The sequence below is a fragment of the Notothenia rossii genome (assembly GCF_949606895.1).
Source record: "Notothenia rossii genome assembly, chromosome: 5".
NCBI classification, from domain to species: Eukaryota; Metazoa; Chordata; class Actinopteri; order Perciformes; family Nototheniidae; genus Notothenia; species Notothenia rossii.
The window spans coordinates 69,092,109-69,110,447 of record NC_136903.1 but is presented as its reverse complement, the minus strand read 5'-3'; the positions used below and the strand labels follow the sequence as shown (position 1 = coordinate 69,110,447).

The window sequence follows — 18,339 nt, the reverse complement described above, 5'->3', positions numbered from 1 at the left end:
ACAGCAGTCAGTCTTCGGGCTGAGCAGAGCAGCTTAATGAAAAGCCTGAAATAGAGACTCTCTATTAGGGCTAAGGAGGCTCCCTGCACCATCAGCCTATCAGGAGCGACAATTGCCTGACTTGGCTCTCTGTATACCCTCAAGATAGCATAACATAGGGACGTGGTTATCAAATAGCGCAAAGATGCTGAATAGCGATAGATAGGAGGCTCTAGTGCTGACACAGAAGTAACTTCAAGTAATATTGCAGTCCAACAGATAAAAAGTACCCATCTTTTTTGCTCTTAAATTGCAGTATAACGATTTAAATCACTGTATGAGTATTTGGCTGCCAATTACATGCATATATGACAGGACATGGAGCACATTGCCAACATTACATGCAACCAATAACAGTAAAAGTGCTGGACTGTCCATTATGCTTATCCATGGTGAAAAGACTGGATCTTATGAACTAATCTCTGCATGTTTATCGGGTGCCAATACCACTTTGGTTACTTTAATTTGAGTTGTGGAAGCATTGCACTCTACTGGTGACTCTAATGTATTACAATCCTTAACAGACTTGTATATTCAGATCCATTCAAGATGAATACCTCTTATGAGTTTTGTCACATGGCATCTGGAGCTCTTTGTCGAACAGCTGACAAAACCACAGAAACAACAAAATAGCTTTGATCCCCCTCCCCCCACCCACTATAAAGTTAGACCTCCAAAGCCAACTTTATGTTTTCTGTGCTACTAATAAGAGACAGGAGTTGTGGGAAGTCTGTTTCTTTGATTTATAAATAAACCTAACCGTAAAACATGTTCCTGGTCTGAGAGTTATCAGTGCCTTTTGTTTGAGCTGGCTGCTATATTAGCTCTTAGCGTCTACTGTCTGTAAAGCTTGTGATTTCCCAGGTGAACTCAGAAACCCATTGACTTTTATCCAACAGCACACAGCCTTCCTGTAGCTCTGCAGACTATAGGCTTCTCTATATCTTGCTGTGAATATGCCACCAGATGGCAGTCAATAATACTGTAATCCCACAAATCCAAAATGCAATTCAAGGGATGCTTTCAATTTAATAATTAATAATGTTGGAATAGTTCTAACAAATGGTCTCAATAGATGGTTTATATGGTGACATTTTCTCTGCAAGATGAAATGAACGATGGATTTAGTTTTTATGATGTCATGATTATTTTCTCTGCCTACCATCTGGTTTTTTGTTACATGCTGCAATATTTATAATATATTTGTTCTTGTCTGTGCATGGCCTTCATACCTGTATTAAACATGGATTGAAATGCTGCTTAGTCCTTACACTGTGTATCAATAACTTTCCTATAATTCACAAAATAGTTAATGATACTGTTCAAATAATGTTAATCCTTTAAGAATATATAACTACGAATATTTAGTTCAAAACATTAAAAGGTATCCTTCCACCACTGCTTATGCTTCATTTAGAAAATATATTATAGACGTTTTTGTTCAATCCAACATATTAATGTATCAAATTATAAATAAATTTGACAGATATATGGAAATAATCATAACAGATGACAACAACACCAGTCACGTGTATACACGTGACAGTCACTAGACACCATCACATATAATTTTGTCCGGAGAAATTGCATGCTGAAAGTCATTACGACCCATAAGAAACTTCTTAAGAAGAGGCAGGCACTTGACAAATACTTAACAAAGAAATCTAACCAAAATCCAAGAGGTGGTACGTCACTGGCCTCGCCCCTTTTCCCAGAAGCTCGCCTCTCATTGATCAGGGAGCCGAGCTCCGCCTCGCCTATTGGTTAGCTGAGCTTTCAGTTAGAACAGTGTTTGGCCGCTAACTGTTCCGTTGCATCGGGATCAGAGGACGCAAATCAAGTGAAACAAATCTCCTGACAGGAGAAAAGTTCATGCTGGAGTTTTTAAAGACCTCAGAGGGCCTCATGAAGGTAAGAATATCCACAGAAAACGTTTTTGTGTCGGCGGTTTCAAACCGGAGACGATCATCTGTAGTGTTTCACCGTCTTTTAGTCACTTTCTGCTCCTAAAGAAAAGAAAAACAGAAAAGTAGTCAACGCTACAGGCCGAACCTTTTGCACCGCATCTTCTTAAGATTAAATGTCACGTAGGTGTTTTGTGTTTGTGCTATACACTACAGTTCAAATACATTAAAGATGTATCAATACAAACAAATTTTCAGCGAAGAAGAAAGGCGGTAGCGGCATGTCAACACACCAGTCAGGCTGCTGAGGATCACTGATCTTAAGTGCTGAAGTGCTGGTTAAATTCATGTACTGTAGTTGAAGTTGTTAAATAACGTGTATTTACTCAGTAGTGGCAACATACTAGTTTAATGCATTCGTTGTTTAAAGACTGCATCAAAAGCCAATTGGCTGCAAACTGTGAGTAGCCTAAGTAACCTACAAAATAAATAGGTTTGTTGCCAAATCCAATTTAGCTGGCAGACATGCTGAATCTGGTCAGCCATCCTGATGACCAGAACACGGAAGCTGAGAGACCTCTGCTGCTGTACTTCCCCCCAGTTGACCCTCATCTTGTGGCCAAGTCTGTGACCTGAATTCATGCACACAGTGTATCCCCCCCCCCCCCCCCCCCCCCTGAAAGATGACTGGAAAAGTCTCCCACAGATTTAAAGACAAGGGAATGTGTGGCACTGTATGTTTGTATTCAAGATCATTCTGTTTCAATGCTATATGACATATTGTGCCTAATTGCTAACTTTAGATTGGGACTTTGATATGATTTGAGTGAAGGAGGTTCATTTCCCACTTATACTGTTCACAGAAGACTCTCAAGCAGCTATTTACAAACCTCTTTGTACCAGGGCAAAGCACATGTTTTTGCAACAGGAGCCTCTATGTGTTTTTAATGAGTTTACAGTGTTGCAGACGAGGCACATGGCTGACCAGGCTTAAAACAAACACGGATAAAAAGGATTATGGACACAAGGCTTTCGTCATCGGAACTAGAGCCACTGTGTGGGAAAATGTGTATTTCCCATCATCGCTTAGTGTTTGTGTACCCTCATGATTACTAACTCTAACCCTGGGGGATTAGGTGAAATAATATTAAATAATGATAAGGATCTAAACAAGCATGAAGACACATGAAGGCTCCAACTGGGCCAGACATTTCTCATAACACAGCACACACACGTTCGCACAGTGATTACAGCAGACTGTGAAATTAGCGAGCAAGCCAGTAAAAGCAAAACCAAGGGAGGTGTGTATGCTGTAGTTTAATTAGCATTTTACCCCTGTGGTTAAACCAGAGAGCGTGAGTGCTGGTGAAGGCAGAGCTGAAACACTGTATGCCTTCTTTGTGAGATGACGCTGCTGTAGGGATTAGGCTGTAGGTGCAGTTCACCAGGGTCACCGCTCAATCACCCTCTTTCTGCATGCTCCTCTAAATAAGTGGCACAGTATGTTTAAGAAATATGATCTCCAGGTTTGTCTATTTTATTAAAGATGTAGGGAAATATTGTAGCTACTAGCTGATGTTTGAAAGGCAAAGGGGTACTGTCTGTCATTATGCAACCAGTGCCCAAAGAGATGAGACCACCCGCTCTGGGTGAGTTCATGATGCGGAAAGTTGTGGTGACCACAGAGTGCTCTGAGAGAAGCTCGGACACACTGTTGAATGAATACTAGGTGTGGATCAATGTCTAGTAAAAGCAAAGAGATCTTTTTTGCCTTTTTTCAAATTAGGCTGAGAGCATACTTCTTTTAGTAAGTAGTTAGCCAGTGCAGCGAATATCAATCTACACATCAGGCATAATGATCTGAAAAGGATGCTTAGTGTAATAACACCAGCTTTGATCTCATTTCAAAGAGGGGCCCGCATACGTTCTTCTGGCCAGAGTGCGGTTGCATGTTTGGGGTGAGGACACCGCAGGGCTTGTCAGCAGTAGCAACACAGCTGTGAGATTACAGCGCAGAGACACTACAAAGAGACCACATCATGTTTCCAACACAAAACAACCAACTGTCACGAGAGCCATTATGAATGAACGTGCAGTGAGAAAAACAAAACAAAGTGATATTAGTTTCAACAATGAACTTAAAAGTCAAGTTCCTCTACCTTTAACTCATTAAAAAGGTCTGTTATGTAGAGCGCACCTCTTGCCCTACACCCTAAGTCAGCTGGTTTCTTTTCATTCCTGAGAAAATGTTTTACAACATATGTATTACAATGGTTGTGTCCTGCAAAATGACCCCCTCCTAAAAGATAATATCCACATTAAGCTCATAAATCAGGGGGCCAGATCATATAGATTAGATGTCTGTCTGGATGTCTGATTTAGCAAAATTGGAAAATGCATGGCTTTGTTTCAAGATGTAATAACTGAGAATCTTTGGTGGTAAAACTGTTTGTTTTCCTAGTAAAGCATTTGGTTTCTCAGTGTTTCCTTTCAGAGTGTGTTTCTTTTATATATAGTTTATAAGGAAATCTAAATCAAAAATCCATTAGTAAATCAGTTATGTTGTATCTTTTGCCCTCACAGTCCAAGCTGAACATGGAGAGCTTGACCAAGCCAGAGTTGCTGATGCTTTTCAGCATCCTGGAGGGAGAGCTGGAGGCCCGCGACCTGGTCATTGATGCCCTCAAGGTACCTTTCATAGAGCTGGTAACAATGTAACATAACATATCAGTGATTCTCTGCACAAAATCTTTCTTCTCAAAGTACACCCATATAGAATTGAAAAGTGCCTTTTTTCACAGCAGGAAAAAACCATGAAAGTGTCAGAGAAACTTCTCAAACCATTGCAGTAGAATGTTGCCACAATGTGCTTTTTTAAATTAGCAAGGAAACAATTTGCAAAGGTCATCATGGTGTATGTGATTTACAAAAATGGTGGACAGCAGTGTAACAGATTATGCTGCTGCCTCACAGCCACTTTTTAAGCCTATAGACGGAGGTCTTGCACAAACCTACATGGGAAAGGTTATTGATACCTGATAATATATATGTTAGGTCAATTTAGAGTTATGAGAAACAGTAAATCACATCAGTCATGCATGTGGTTTTGGTGTTACGGGACGCAAAGTAAATAGAGATTTGGCAACACAACGAGGAGGGAAAAACCCAGCTAAAACAATTAGGATTTTACCCAAGTAATGCTGTTAATGGCAGTCATTTCCTGCGAAAAAGCTAAGTGTATGGAAACGACAAAGCCATGTGTCTGTGACGCTAATATTCCTATGCCCAATTTGCTTTCAGCAAACTAGAGTCTATGCCTCTGGAGAATTGAGTCTTTTGGGGCAATGTCTAACGTTTAAATGAATTGACGCACCCCAGGGAGATTGAACACACACACACACACACACACACACACACATACACATACACATACACATACACATACACATACACATACACATACACACACACACACAGAGCTCAGGTTGTTTTACTTTTGCAGGATTAATGCTGCATTTTCTCATTCTCTATTAAAGCTATTTTCTGCTTCTGTGTCCTTTGACGTGCTGTGCTCTGCAGGCCCACATACTCAGGCTTTCAGTGACTATTTGCATGGCGTTAGGATGTTTTGTCAATACAAACAGTTGTAAACTTGCTTCAGTGTCATGCTGCTGCTAAGGCCCTATTTTCTGAGACATTTATATGACACTCCAGACTATTAACTATTAATATTTGAGCTATACGCCAGTTGCACTCTTGGAATTCCATGCATTTTCCTGGAGTAAAACACACCATTAAAAGCAAAAAATTAAAAGCCAGCAAAGTGGAGAGAGCAGCAGTCCAAAGAGCGCTCTGCTAAATGTTCATGTGTTGTGTCTAGACCGCATTCCTCCATTTCTCCTGGGAACTGGCCATCTAAGGCAAGAAGAGATGCAGCCCACTGGGTGCCTGATGACTCAATGTGCGAGAGAGTAGGAGTGAACAAATAAACATTGACCTTAACTGGAGCTTGGGGGGAATATGGCTTTCATGGCTCCACAGGCACAAACTGTTAACCCATTCAGGTCTGGGATTGGATCACTGATGCAGTGTTAACCGTTACAGATCTTTGATTAAGGGTGTAATCTCTGAACTGGAGGAAATGCAAGGTGTAAGTGAAAAAGGATCTCTTGAGGTAAACTGATGTATTTTCTGCAGCACAGCGTTTTCCATATGAAAAGCTGAAGTGCATACCGTTCTGGTGTTCTATTGTTAAGGGATTGGAGATGGGGAATCCTGGGTCTTGCCCTCACATGAAAACAGATTGGTATCAGTAAAACATCACCCGATAATTCTTTAGTTTTTAGCCACACTACAGGCATTGGTTTTATGGATGGCAGTGTTTGTCTGTATTCCCACCATTCTCCAGACTGAAATGTCTTAACAACTATCAGATAGATTGCCATGCACTTTTGTACAGCCATTCATGGTCCCCAGAGGATGCTTTATCCTGTGGTTATCCCTTGATTTTGCATATAGAACTAACAACAGGTCAAACTAATACCTATCCTGTGGAATATCTCACCAACCACCGTCTAGATTGGCACAATAGTTTGTACAAAAAGTTATAGTCCCCAGAGGAAGAACCCAAATGACTTTAGTCATAATACCCTCATCAGGTAACACTTGAATGAATGGATTGCCAGAAACATTACTGTTGCCCTTTGGATAAAGACATTTTGTGATCTTTTACATTTTTGGATAGTCGCCTTCAGGTAAACTTTTTAATGTATCCGATGGTTCATTACCAAATATCTGAAAAGAAGAATGACATTACCATCAGCATGGATAGCATTTCCTGCATGTTAGCATGCTGATGTTTAGCATTTTGCAGGAGGAAATGCCCTGTCTACATGCAGGTGCACCACTAGAGTCCGAGTCTTGTTCCAACAATAAGATTGCACATGGGCCTACAGTAATAAGAGAAGTACATGTAGTCATGTTGCTCATGACTGACTTGTCACTGCCACACCAAATGTCATGTGAGAAATGTTTGGCTCAATGACAAATCACCAGAGTCATAACAACCCACTTAACTCTTTGCTTTTTTATGCCATTGCTTTATAGTTAAAAGAAAGGGAACTGGACAGTTTGTGTCATTTCCATTCTCTGTGTTTTAAAAATCTACTATTCTTATCAGTGTTTTCTACAGAATGTATTATAAGTACAGGATGTGTGGTTAATGATGTGGTTTTTCTGAGGTCCTCTATATCAAATGATGCAGAACTATCAATGGTATTCTAGCTATCCACTACATTTTTCCATTTGTGACTCACTTCAGCAGCTGCTCAAGCTGCGGCTTTCAAAAGGAAGTTAAGTCTCTGGCAATGCTCACATTTGGCATACAAAGCTCTGCAGTGATCCAGTGTTCCCTTTGCTTAGGGACAGGAATATGAGTCTTTACTTACTTAAGTTCAAAGGGAACTTAAATATGAAAATTAGCCTTTTAATTAACCGTCAAGTTCACATGGTGTGGTTGACAAGAGCTTCCAAATGGACGTACTTTAAACAGTTAACCATGCGTGTTATGTGGTAATGGGGCACAAATAAGGAAGAATAGCCTTTTTGTAGCTTCTATATGCATCAGCTGATTGGATTAGTGTAAGTTACTGTATCATCCAAAATCATGTGCATATGAATAGTATTCTCCAGACATCCATTTCCATTTACACGCCTGAGCATTTCAGGGTATTTAGAAATCTGCCTTAGCAGCTCTGAAATATATAGGACTCGTCGTGGGTGAGAATTTCATATATCACCGTCTCTTAGTATTATACAAATCTTGTCACCAACCTCGTTCAACTTAAAACAAATCCAGGCATGTGTCAGCAAAAGATAAGCTGGATTGGAACCAGTGCAGCCATGGCACATCCCAAGCCAAAGCACACTAGTTGCCAAGAACTGCAGCCAACAGGAAAAAGCATGAATAATGGAGGTAGATTGTATGTAGCAGCCATGCAGTGAATGTTTATGGGCATTGAGCACTGAGCAATGGAAGAGTTAGGTGTTAAGTATTAAATAATGTTCGGAATGTCTTTCCTGTTATCCCTCTTTTCCCTTCTTCCAGCCTCTGAAGCAGTGGAGGATTGAATCAGAGGAAAACAGCCTCCCTTTGTGGAAGTCTGTGCATTGATGGGCTGGGAAGTGAGCAGAGGGACACTGAGTCTGTGTTCATGGGTGAACCTTTGTGTAAAGAGGACTTTTGAATAAGAAGAGAATAGTACTTAAAGGTAAACTATCCAGTTTACGTTATGTGTGCAGACTGAACAGAAAACAAGAAAAACCAATGAACTGATCTGAAAAAAAATCTACGTTAGACGTGTTTGTGTGCGTTTCATAAAGGTTTCCTCCTGTTTCTGAAGTGGATTGCAAAGTGTTTTTCTCACTCTTAGTATTGCTTACAACTGCAGCAACGAAAGTCAGACCAAGTGTTTATCCTGAGGCAAAGTAGGTGTCTAGAATGTAAACCTGATCCAAGCAGCTCCAATCTTTGACCGTAAAATGACACATCAGAGCAGACATTCATTGACGGGAATAGGGTCGGGCTGTCGGCCAAATCTGTCGTCAGATTCCTCTTTGAAGATTTCTCTTCAAAGCTAGAAACCTTTTTGAGGAAGAGAAAAAAAATACCCATCAAATAAATTGTACTGTTTATATAAATCACAAGTATGCCTTCAAAAGAGATGTTTGGCAGGCAAATGTCATGTTTTCTAAGTCAGTTGGATGTGAAACCTGTATTGTAGGAACGTAGTGAGGACAGGGGCTATATGCCACTTTCATAACTTAATACATTGCATTAGATTAAGGGCTTCAGATAGCTTTAAACGTGCATTTTTTAATCCTCCTGGGCATCCTGTGTTTTCCTTGTTTGATCCACCTTCACACAGTCCTCAGTGGACTGGATCAAATAACAGCAGCAAAGCCCGGCAGCCTTGCCCTCCTCTCTTATGTCAGATGAGATAATATTGTTGAAGATGACAATCTCAAAGCCTCAGATCTGTTGGGGAATATTGCTTGAACTTTTCTGTCTGCAGCCATCAAATGGCACTCCCTGTATTTTTAACACTTTGTTAACTAACTCCAGGTGCTGAACTCTCTTTGTACGTAAACATATCAGTCATATGACAATGTCTGGACTTAAGAATCAATCAATTATATATGCAATCTGATGAAATAGTTGATATATTAGCCATTAAGTGTCCAATCCACATTACATCCAGTTTCTTGGTCAATGTCTTTCTGGAGTCCAGTGTTCGCTGTATCACATGCATCGAGTCACAGTGGCAGTGACACATGAAGCTACAAAAAATGTTTATGGGAAAAATGTATTGCTGCTATCAGACCATAAGCAATCAACATTGTTGTTGAAAAGGTATGGAGATCCCTACTTCTAAAAGTTGTTGTTTTACTCCAATATAGTGTCGTTTGGAAGGCTCATAAATACCTATGTGCTCAGCTGTAATATCTTCAAACAATCTGCAGCTCAGTGCTCTGTAAGAAAAGTGAATAGGACTGAATATTGTCTTCAGGCACAACCAGGCTCTCGGCTACACACTAAACTTCTCAAGTAATCTCGGTATCAGTCATCAGGAGCTATGTCCTCACCTTGCTGAAGAGGATACTGTTCTCTCTAATCTTTTGATCCTCTTTTGTTGAAACCTCACGAAGACAACCTAGAGCTTTCTCCCCCTCTTTCCCTTTATCTCCCCCTCTCTCTTACTGTACTTCACCCTCTTTTCCTGGTATGGCCCAAAGGCATCTGCTGAACCTGAACTGTCTTGCTTCTATTTTTCCCTCCTTTGTCTCGAGTTAAACATAGAGCAGGTCTGCTTTGGCCCAGGTCCAGCACAGAGCAGCTGTCCTGCTAAAGATAGACAGACACCATATGTTGCTTCTTCCTTCTGCTTGCACTCTTTCTCTGGCATTTTTCTACACTTCCTCTCCCTCTCTTCCCCTTCCTTCCCATCTACACATCATTTCCATTCAAGTATTAGAGAAGCTGATAATGTGTGTGGAACAAAGTGTTTCCTTTTAAATATAAGTGAAGTGACAGCAGTGTGTGTTAACTTAAATTACAACTGTCAGGGATTATAACCTTCAAATCATTTCATAATAACACCAAAGTTCAGTAATGTGGATGTCAGCTTTTGGAGTAAAATATAGTGACTGCTATGAATGATTGCAGCTAGGGTTCAATTGGCACTTAACACACAGTTCAACTGAGGCGAGTAGGAATTTCATTTGTTTTGCAGGTATTTAGGTAAGTATTGGACTAAAGTCAAACTTGCAATGGTGCTAGATGAAAAGTTAGATCAACAGAAATGTATTCTGACAAGTTCCTTAATGTATGTGTTGCAATGCTCATGGAAATCCGTCGAATCCAATAAATATTTAATTGAATGAATGAAAACCTTGGAAAGAGCAACGGTCAGGGATCACTAAATTGTAGATTCATTATGGCATGGCATTGCATCCAATAGTTACGATATGTCTGGATCAAAGCGTTGAACAACCTACTAACTGTCTTTTTTTCAATCCATAAAACCCTGCCTCTTGAAATGTATAAACACAATATGCTTTATCCAGTAACAGCTGAGATTCAAACAAGCCTGAGGAGCAAGAAAAGTGATCCAAGAAAAAATGCACATGCTAAAACCAAGTAGCCTTCTTTCTGTAAACAAGGCCATTTATACCAAAGCAATTCCACTCGTGAATATTTCCTACCACGTAACCTTCAGACCACAAACATAGTGTAACTAAACCACTGTCACTCTCCCCCTCCTCTCCTCCCTTCAGGGCCAGGGTAAAGAGCTGTTCATCCAGGAGCGCTATGGCAAGTACAACCTGAGCGACCCCTTCCAGGCCCTGCAGAGGGACAGTGAGGCTGCCGGGGACCAACTCAAAGAGCCAGGCTGTCCCTCCGCTACCTCCAACCCTCTGGTGGTTCTCAAGCTGGTGGTGGGCCACTGCAGGAGGATGCAGGAGAAGATGCTGGCCCAGCTGGCTGCAGCAGAGAGCAGGCACAGAAGGGTGGGTGTGGGGGTGTGGTTCTAATTACGGGAGGCAGGAATGAGCTGGTTTCTCATGAAGATGTAAACAAACTAAAATAATTAGGAAACATGAAAGATAAAAGCTGCTAGCCTTCAGTGGTGGAAAATATTTTAAATGGAGATTGCAATCAGCAATTTGCAATACGGATTATTTTTCTGAAAGTATACTCTGGAATGAACAAAGGAAAAAAAAGAGAAATATCTGCATCTGATTTCATGTTTTCTTTTGTTTAATCTAACACTGGAGGCCTGTCTAATATTAAGACAGTGATTGAAAAATCCTGATTTTATTTAGTGTTCAATCATATAGACGAGGCTATTATGCCATATCTGTGTTTTTTGTTTTGGTATATACTTAAATGACTGTTGCAAATAATGATTCCAACTGCATGTTTTGGAACTGTACAAAACGACTCAATCATCTTAGGCCTTGTTAAACCGCAGAGTGATGACTACACTTTTCTCTGCGGGCGGGCTGAACATTTAAATAAGCTTAACTATGCAACTATTTAGCTTGACTGCCATCAGCGTTTTCACTCACAAATGTAGTAATCATTTTGCTTCAAAATAACTATTATTGGCGTAATTTTAAGCAGACCATGCAGGATGGTTTCCCTCCTGACTCTCTGTCTCCCCACTGTGTTTGCTTCAGGTCATTGCAGACCTGGAGGAGGAGAAGAGGAGGCATGCTGAGGACACAGCCGAGGGAGATGATGTCACCTACATCCTAGAGAAGGAGAGGGAGCGCCTACAACAACAGGTGCCCTCTAATTAAAATTGACATGGGTTGCACTGTAAATATTTGTCCAAAATGTACTGTGGGAAAGCTTTATAAGAACTATCAAGGGTTGAGTAGTGCAGGTGGGTTGTTTTGTAAAGCACAAGTCAACACTTCCCTGCTTATAATTAGACATTTTATTCTCCAAATGTATTTTTTTTTTTTGGTAAAATGTTCTGAAATGTATACATACAGTTGTCGTGTTGGACATATACTAATAGACTTTGAGGCTGACAATAAAATGGATGAAGGCTAAAGCAAAACAATGTTTCCCTCCTCTGACAGCTTTGTTCATTGTTGGTCTCGCCTCTTTCTCTGTAGCTGGAGTTTGAGCGGAGCCAAGTCCGGAGGTTAGAGAAGGAGCAGCGTCGGATGACTGAGCAGATCGAAGCAGAACGGGCTCAACACAAACAGCTCTCCTGCGCTCTGGCCAAAGAGTGCAAGTGGGCAAGTTCCCGGGCTCTGGAGGAGGGACACCGGCTGAGCGAGGTGAACCGCAAGCTCGACAAGGTATTAACATTTTGTATACAAGTATATATTTTTATATAAAAAAAGAAAAATTGGAAAAAATCTGCTCAAAGATTATTGGTCAACCCCGTCAGAGACTTTATGACTCTGCATCTCCAACAACATCATCTCGGACCCAAACCATGTTCTGAACAGAGAATATGAACTGCTACCATTTAATCGGAGATACACGGTCCCACGATTCAATAAAGTCAGACTGAAGCAATCAGTCAATCCTCACATTAAATACAGAGCTAAATCCTAGATCAAATGCACGCTGAAGGGTCTCTGAGCATGTTTTCTCTCTGTGATTGTGCGGTTATGTTAAGTGTTTGTTTTTCATGTATTGTTTCTTGATATTTGTCTATGTTGATGTTACACATGGAGCTGCTTTGATGCAAGTCCAATTTCAGAGTATTCAAGTATTATCGTATCGTTTCGTATACAAATGTTGGGCTGTGTTATATTTTGCACTCGGGTGTAAGATACTTTTTTTTACTTTGGCAGGAGAAGGAGTCTTGTCAGGCCCTGAGAAACGAGCTGGAGGATGAGAGGTGGCGAGCTCTGAGGATGGAGGCGAGGGTTGAGGAGCAGCTGGCCGAGTTCGACACAGAGCGAGAGCAGCTCCGCTCACGTCTGAAGAAGGAGGAAGCTCACTGCTGTCAGCTGCAACAACAGGTGTGAACACTTGAAAGCATTCATCATGCAGGTGGCAGTAGATGGCACATTTTGCATACTATATTCGCCTCATGTTATTTAATCTAATCTTAGTGCGAGAAGAACATTTGCTTGCATTGTTCAGCCAAATTTGTATTTGAAATGAATCTCTTTCACCATTTTTGTGATCAGGTACAGGAGCTGAAGAGGAAGCTGGAGGAGAGAGGTGTTGCTGAGGAAGTTGGAGCTCCAGTACAGGCAGAAAGGAAGGAGTGGGCCTCAAGACCCCCTGCTAGACAGATAGCAGTGGACATGGCTACATTCGAGGATCTTGAAGAAGACACACAGGAACACGAGCAGCCAAACGTTCCCGACTGTACTGAGCAGACCGACGGGCACCCCGACCCAGACAGCGCCCTCTCAGACGGGATCTGTCTACACAACGGAGATGAAGATTCTCCAGTTCATCAGAGCCAGGCTTCCTCCTCCAATCTCCTTCCCTCCTCCCCCTGCTCCTCACCCGTCCTTGCCAAGCGCCCCCCAGGCAGCCCGAGCCCTGGCAGCTACCAGTCTCCCTACCAGGCTGGGATCAACCAGCGCTTCCACGCTGCTCGACATAAGTTCCAAGGAACCATAGACCCAGAGCCTCAGACCCAGGCCGCACAACCGGCCCTTCCCCCCTCGCCAAAGGACGCTCCCCCAGTTACAAGCAGTCCCCCCCTAGAAGCCAGCCCGGTGAAGCAGATGGCTCGGAGCACCGTCACACAGGTCCTGTCTCGCTTCACCACCGGACAGCAGAACGCCGCACCTAAGGGCGCGTCGCCCAACAACTCACCCTTTGGGACGGACTACCGGAGCCTGGCTGCGCCCCTGTCTCCGGTCATCGCGAGGGCCGCGGGGGCCCTGCAGCAGGGGATCAGATCACCCACCATCCCCAGGGCCGACAGGGGCAACCCTCCACCCATCCCCCCCAAGAAGCCCAGTCTGGCTCAGGCCCCCCCCTCCCCGGCCTCAGTGCCCCGGTCTGCCGGACACTTCCCTGACTCCGCCCTCTCAGGCAGCTGCGGCCTCACTTCCAGCCAGGAGGGAGTCAAAGAACTGGACATGGTGGTGTCTTCCAACTAACGGATCATTTGATTCGTCAGTAAACTAGTCCGCTGCTGCTTTGCTCGTGACATGATGGTTTAATCCACATCTCATCATTATGAAAGTTGATATATTGTTTGTACATGACAGGATTTACATCCTATGCTTATTGAACAGAGGTCCCTTCAAACACTGTTGTCTTTGTATTTATTAGATTCTTTATGCGCTCTACTTTAGGTAGTGGTTAAGGGGTAGTACTAATGAAGAGTTACAACTCCTAGTTTTAGTTTAAATTGTGCCAATACTTTGTCGGGCCCACCGTACTATGAAAGTATTTTATATTTGTATGTGTCATATTTCCAAAGAATGCTAATCAGTGTACCATCTAAAGAGGCATTACTTTCCATAGTATGTTGCTTGTTCATACAACAAATACTCTAATCTTCAGACCAAATGTAAGAAGTAGTCCTTGGACCAATTTTGTTACAATATATGCCTATTTTCTGTGTGCACTCTTTTGTACTTAGCTGCCGTTTTTATAAAATGTATTTTATAAATGTTCCTTAGTTATTACTGTACGATGTGTTAGCACAAAAGATAATCTATTCAGTGTCATACCGAGCTTAATTCATGTATTACTTTATGTTTCAGTTATCTCAGATTATAAACAGACACCAGAGAACAATGAGATAAGTGTTGCTGATATATGTCGTGTTTTTGTCATCTATAAGAAATCATGATAAAGGTTTTTTATTATCATATCACAACTGCTGTGTTGGTTATCTCTACTCTCATCAGATCCTTTACAGTACTTTAAATGCTGGAAAGTGACAGATTGAATAAATTAATCCCAAATATCGTCACCTATTTATGTCTTCTTTTCTTTGATCTCATAAGAGTTATATGTTGCTTATTTTACAAGTGTTAATCCCATAAGGGAAAGCTTGCTTCCATAATTGTTATCAATTAATCTGAAAATTAATTTCCAGATGCATTAATGAAAGTGTATTCTTTAGAATATGTAATACTATCATTTCTATATCCAAAACTAAAATATACCATAGATATTGTTGATAGTATCTGAAAAAAAGCATCAACTCCCCCCATTGCATTTCACACTTATACCTAACCACTTCACATAAGATTAATAGCATAAATAAATGTTATTGATAACCTTAAGTAGTATCATATTTTACCTTGCCTTATAAAATCTGATATGTATATTCAATGAGAAAGTTAATTAGTTATACTTATTTAATTAACTAGAAACTAGTATCTAGCATCCTCAGATAATGATTTACATATTAAGGACACCAATTTGAAATGTTCTGACTTTCCATGAATATAATTCTGCTCATGTTCTGTATTCTGAGGATATACAGTAGTGTTTAGAAAACAGTTGTATACTGTACAGTCAGGGAGAGTCCTCTAGAGGTCAGTATTTGATTAGTCCCCCACAGCTTGCAGGAAATGCATGAATAATGGCTCCACTGATATTTGGCATGTACTAATACCCTTTCTACCCACTGTGATTTAATATTTAGTATATAATATCAATATGTACTGAATCTGTGAGCACTGATATAAAGTCATATTGCAGCATTATTAAACAATGCCTATAAACTATACTATATTATGGCAGATTTGTGTCAGCAAAATACAGATATGTTATTTTGATGCAGAATTTACATTATTATCTTGTTAAATAGTAACAGTTACAATAGAAAGAAAAACTGATTTCAGTGGAGGTGCTAAGAAGATTGCAAAGACTGCATATACTGTACTGTAGGTACAGAGTTAGTACTGCATTGGTGGCTTTACTCACACTCATATACACTGTGTACTATATTTTGGTATGTTTTATATTTCTTTTTTGTGTGACTGACTAGATTTTGATGCTGAAAGAAAGAAATATCAATCTTGCTGGTGCTTGGTTGTGAAGATAAGTTGTGAAACCCTTAAGTGTACTGAACTGTTTGTTATGTTGCGGCCTGGTTTACTTCAACCATAAACAGTGTTCTAGTGGTATGTTGTTAAAGTGATGCAAGTTAGGAGAGAAATTGGGCAGTGGTGTTAAGTTTGGAATTGGGAAAGTGCATAAAAGAAAAACAGAAATACATGTCTTTCTCAACAAACATATTTTCTGTCTTCTATAATGTCCCCGATATAGTGACTTTGTCCCCCTCTCTCACACACACAGATCTTCAATCAGTCAAGGTGGCCTGACATCATGCTATACCAGATACATGCAGGGCACACAGTGACTGGGACATCCGACACATTAAATCCCCTCTTGGTTGTTGGGGAAGGGTTGGCTGGTTAGCGGGACGGGTCACCTCTTCTCAGCTCGGCTCACCTAATTAACATTCCAGTGTAGTGCATCCCAAATCCAGCACAGGCATGCCTGGTTCTCCAGCTGAGCCCCATCCTTCTCGGCCACCATGAACACAGCTCAGGTCGCTGAGCATCCTCGCTGCTGTCACTGCCAGCATAGATGCTCACTGTACTCTGCTACTGGGAGACAATCCACAACGCTGAGCAGACAACATGATGGTCTGGATTTTTAAAAGCTTGTATGATTGTTGTGTTGAGAAAACCTAATAGTAAATGGGAGCTTGTACAGTACACATTCTGGTTTTTGCTTTCCTTTTTTTCCTTTGTTTGAGTAGTGTTTATGCCTCGTTCAAAATGTGGATGCTTTAATTCCAACACTGGCTTCATTCAAACTCTTGCTTTTAGAGGATTAAGGTTGCATGACTACAAAATGTTGCCTTTTTCAAACAAGCTACGGTTTTGACCCAAACTGAAACTTGCCTCTCCTTCTGTTAGGATTCCACATGACGAGAGGTAATAATTAACTTTTCCCCTAAAATAAATCTCAGAACAGTGGATTACAAATCTTTTTAAGTGGCCGAACTCAGAAAGTTGGCAATCTGTTTTTCCCTTTTCCTGGAAAGGACAATTCCGATTTTTTTATGTTATTGCAATTTGTTCTGATGTGGATTTGTTAGATATTTTCTCTGTAAGGTTGCGTGAGACATGCTTGTGATAAAGCACTATACGTATAAATAAACTTGAACTTGAGAATGATAGCTGCAGCCGCCACATGTCCCTCCTGGGCAGATCTGGTAAGTGTTGTACTTTATGACTGTGGTGCGCAAAAGCAGACACATAATAAGACACATGGTGACATAGCTGTAGTGTCATGTTGTGAGAATGAGATGACAAAACCGAGGTCAAGGAGGGAGCACGTAGCCTGTCATGAGTTTAACCACAAATTTACGACCTTCTCGTTTCAGACATGTTGAACAAAAGCAAACTGCAGCACGTCAACTCGTCAATTTTCTTGTCAGAATAAGTGACGGCTGCCGTCTCTGCACTCTGTCCCACATCAATGTCATAATCACTGTCATCTGAGCGCCCCTCTGTGTGTGTGCCTCGTAATAGTTCGATCTCTTTCTTATCCTCTTGCGCTCTTTTTTTCTCCCTCTTGTCCCCTCTTTTCCATCCAAAATTAGCCCAGGCCATGAGACGGGTCTAGAATAGGATCTCGGGCCCCCACACTGAGCCTCTTAAAGACCACAGCTGGAGCTGGCTCAAAGCGAGACAGAAGGAGAGGGAGGGCCGGATGACGAGTGTTATCGCTACCATCACCTGCTCCCTGTAAAGCAATTTGTTATAGAGTTGTCACTGTAAAATCCATAGCTTGTCCTGCGGTAAAGAAAGACAGGGTCACATGTAATGAGGATCTGAGTGTTGCTCCAAATCCAGATATGACATAACTGAAGGACAAACAGCTGGGCTGTGTGTGTGTGTGGAATAAAAAAGGGGAGAAGGTCTAGTAACAGAAATGACACAGGTATGAAGCTTACAGTATGTTGATTGTAAACTACACAGATGTACATGTTATTATTTATTTTCAAATAAAAAACCTATTCCTTGTAAGAAAATGTGTGATTGGGCAATCCTAAAGATGACTATTACATTCTTTGTCTGCCACGGTATTTTTAGCCAGCTACATTGTTAATGACCTTTACATTAGGTCTCTACTAACACCCCTGGAATGTCGCTGATTAAATGACCTTACACACACACACACACACACACACACACACACACACACACACACACACACACACACACACACACACACACACACACACACACACACACACACACACACACACACACACACACACACACACACACACACACACACACACACACACACACACACAAACACACACTGTATGCACATAGTGTCTTGTCAGCGTCTCCC

At 41.3% G+C, this 18,339-nt stretch overlaps 1 protein-coding gene across 1 annotated transcript; it reads left to right on the top strand.

Annotated features, from left to right (window-relative positions):
- Nucleotides 1-1,792: 1,792 nt before the first annotated feature.
- Nucleotides 1,793-14,923, top strand: LOC307040365 (CTTNBP2 N-terminal-like protein). The gene is made up of 7 exons (XM_079683125.1): nucleotides 1,793-1,950; nucleotides 4,527-4,631; nucleotides 10,779-11,012; nucleotides 11,685-11,792; nucleotides 12,132-12,320; nucleotides 12,825-12,995; nucleotides 13,167-14,923. The coding sequence occupies exons 1-7, from the start codon at nucleotides 1,912-1,914 to the stop codon at nucleotides 14,097-14,099; spliced, it is 1,779 nt and encodes a 592-aa protein (XP_079539251.1). The 5' UTR covers nucleotides 1,793-1,911; the 3' UTR covers nucleotides 14,100-14,923.
- Nucleotides 14,924-18,339: the final 3,416 nt, after the last annotated feature.

Coding starts and splice junctions, on each gene's coding strand:
- LOC307040365 (XM_079683125.1), top strand. CDS start 1,912: ATGCTGGAGTTTTTAAAGACCTCAGAGGGCCTCATGAAG. Junction 11,793..12,131: donor GGGAGCGCCTACAACAACAG/GTGCCCTCTAAT, acceptor CTTTCTCTGTAG/CTGGAGTTTGAGCGGAGCCA. Junction 12,996..13,166: donor GCTGTCAGCTGCAACAACAG/GTGTGAACACTT, acceptor TTTTGTGATCAG/GTACAGGAGCTGAAGAGGAA.